Source organism: Oryzias melastigma, linkage group LG21 (assembly GCF_002922805.2).
Source record: "Oryzias melastigma strain HK-1 linkage group LG21, ASM292280v2, whole genome shotgun sequence".
Classification (NCBI taxonomy): domain Eukaryota; kingdom Metazoa; phylum Chordata; class Actinopteri; order Beloniformes; family Adrianichthyidae; genus Oryzias; species Oryzias melastigma.
The window spans coordinates 14,900,991-14,902,542 of record NC_050532.1 but is presented as its reverse complement, the minus strand read 5'-3'; the positions used below and the strand labels follow the sequence as shown (position 1 = coordinate 14,902,542).

At 46.1% G+C, this 1,552-nt stretch overlaps 1 protein-coding gene across 1 annotated transcript; it reads left to right on the top strand.

Moving 5' to 3' along the window:
• Positions 1-154: 154 nt before the first annotated feature.
• LOC112137986 lies at positions 155-1,145 on the top strand (the record flags this gene model as incomplete). The annotated part of the gene is given in 1 exon segment (XM_024260533.2): positions 155-1,145. A coding segment is annotated over 1 exon segment (744 nt), but the record flags the coding sequence as incomplete, so codon positions are not given.
• Between the last annotated feature and the right edge of the window lie 407 nt (positions 1,146-1,552).

Here is a 1,552-nt window from a genome sequence, read left to right as displayed (position 1 = left end):
TGAGGAGCAGCTTAACAACCCCCGAGAGGTATGGCAGGGCATCCAGACCATCACCAACTACAGAGCCCACGCCGCATCTCCAGTGGTCACCGAAATTTCATTGTAACTGCAATGACAATAAAGGCATTCAATTCAATTCAATTCGAATTGGAGGACGCTTGTCAGAATCAAAACTCCTAAGTCATGAAGCCAATCCTCTTGTTATACCAAGGAAGCATCACATTGCTACACTGCTCATTCGACATCATCATGAAGCAGTCAAGCATCAAGGAAGACACTTCACTGAGGGAGCAGTGAGAGCAAGTGGTTTGTGGTTAGTTGGAGCCAAGAGGTCCATCAGCAGTGTCATCCACAAGTGCGTGACTTGTAAAAAGCTCAGAGGAAAAACAGAGCAGCAAATCATGGCAGATCTGCCTACTGAACGACTACAGACAGAACCCCCATTTTCTTATGTTGGCCTGGACGTATTTGGACCGTGGGAGGTGTCTGCACGACGCACAAAGGGTGGTCACGCCAACAGCAAGCGATGGGCAGTTCTGTTTACTTGTATGTCTACAAGAGCGATTCATGTTGAAGTGGTCGAAGCACTAAGCTCTTCAAGTTTCATCAATGCTCTCCGTAGATTTTTCGCTATCAGAGGACTTGCAAAACAACTAAGGTCCGACTGCGGTACTAACTTCATAGGAGCATCCAAAGAGCTGAACCTGGACCCTGCAAAACCTGGACACACAAGTGTGGAGGACTATTTACGTGAAGAAAGATGCTCCTGGGTGTTCAACCCTCCTCATTCATCCCACATGGGCGGTGTGTGGGAGCGAATGATAGGTATTGTGCGACGCATCCTAGACTCTATGCTCTTACAAGCAGGAAATCCTTCTTTGACTCATGAGGTACTGACAACATTGCTGGCTGAAGTCACAGCTATTGTCAATGCAAGGCCTTTGGTACCAGTCTCCTCAGATCCTGAAGCACCTTTGATCCTGACTCCCATGATGCTGTTAACCCAAAAGACTCAGAAAATCCCAGTTCCACCAGGGGATTTCACCAAAGCAAACATGTTCAAACATCAGTGGAAAAGAGTCCAAGTTCTCGCCGACACCTTTTGGACCCGTTGGCAAAAGGAGTACCTGAACACACTTCAAAGTGGCAACGAAAGAGACCAAATTTGAAAGAAAAGGATGTTGTTCTTCCGAAGGACAAGCAACTAAAGAGGAACGAGTGGCCCATGGGAATCGTAGTGAAGACTCTTCCGAGCAAGGATGGAGTTGTGCGGAAGGTAGAGGTGAAAGTACCACATGACAAGAACACAAAGATTTTCTCAAGACCCATTGCAAATTGTATTTTGTTATTGTCTCCCGATGTTTAGTAAGTTTATTGTGGCATTCTTAAAATAATGCCAGGCGAGGAGTGTATTGTAACTTGGAGATATCTGTAATGTTCATCCAGACCGCTAGAGGGCGATGGTTATTCCTGTTGTATTATGTTCAGCCAATAGGTGGCAGGAAGTAAACAGTTCGTTTCAGTGCTGCAGTAAGACAGACCATGATGGGTT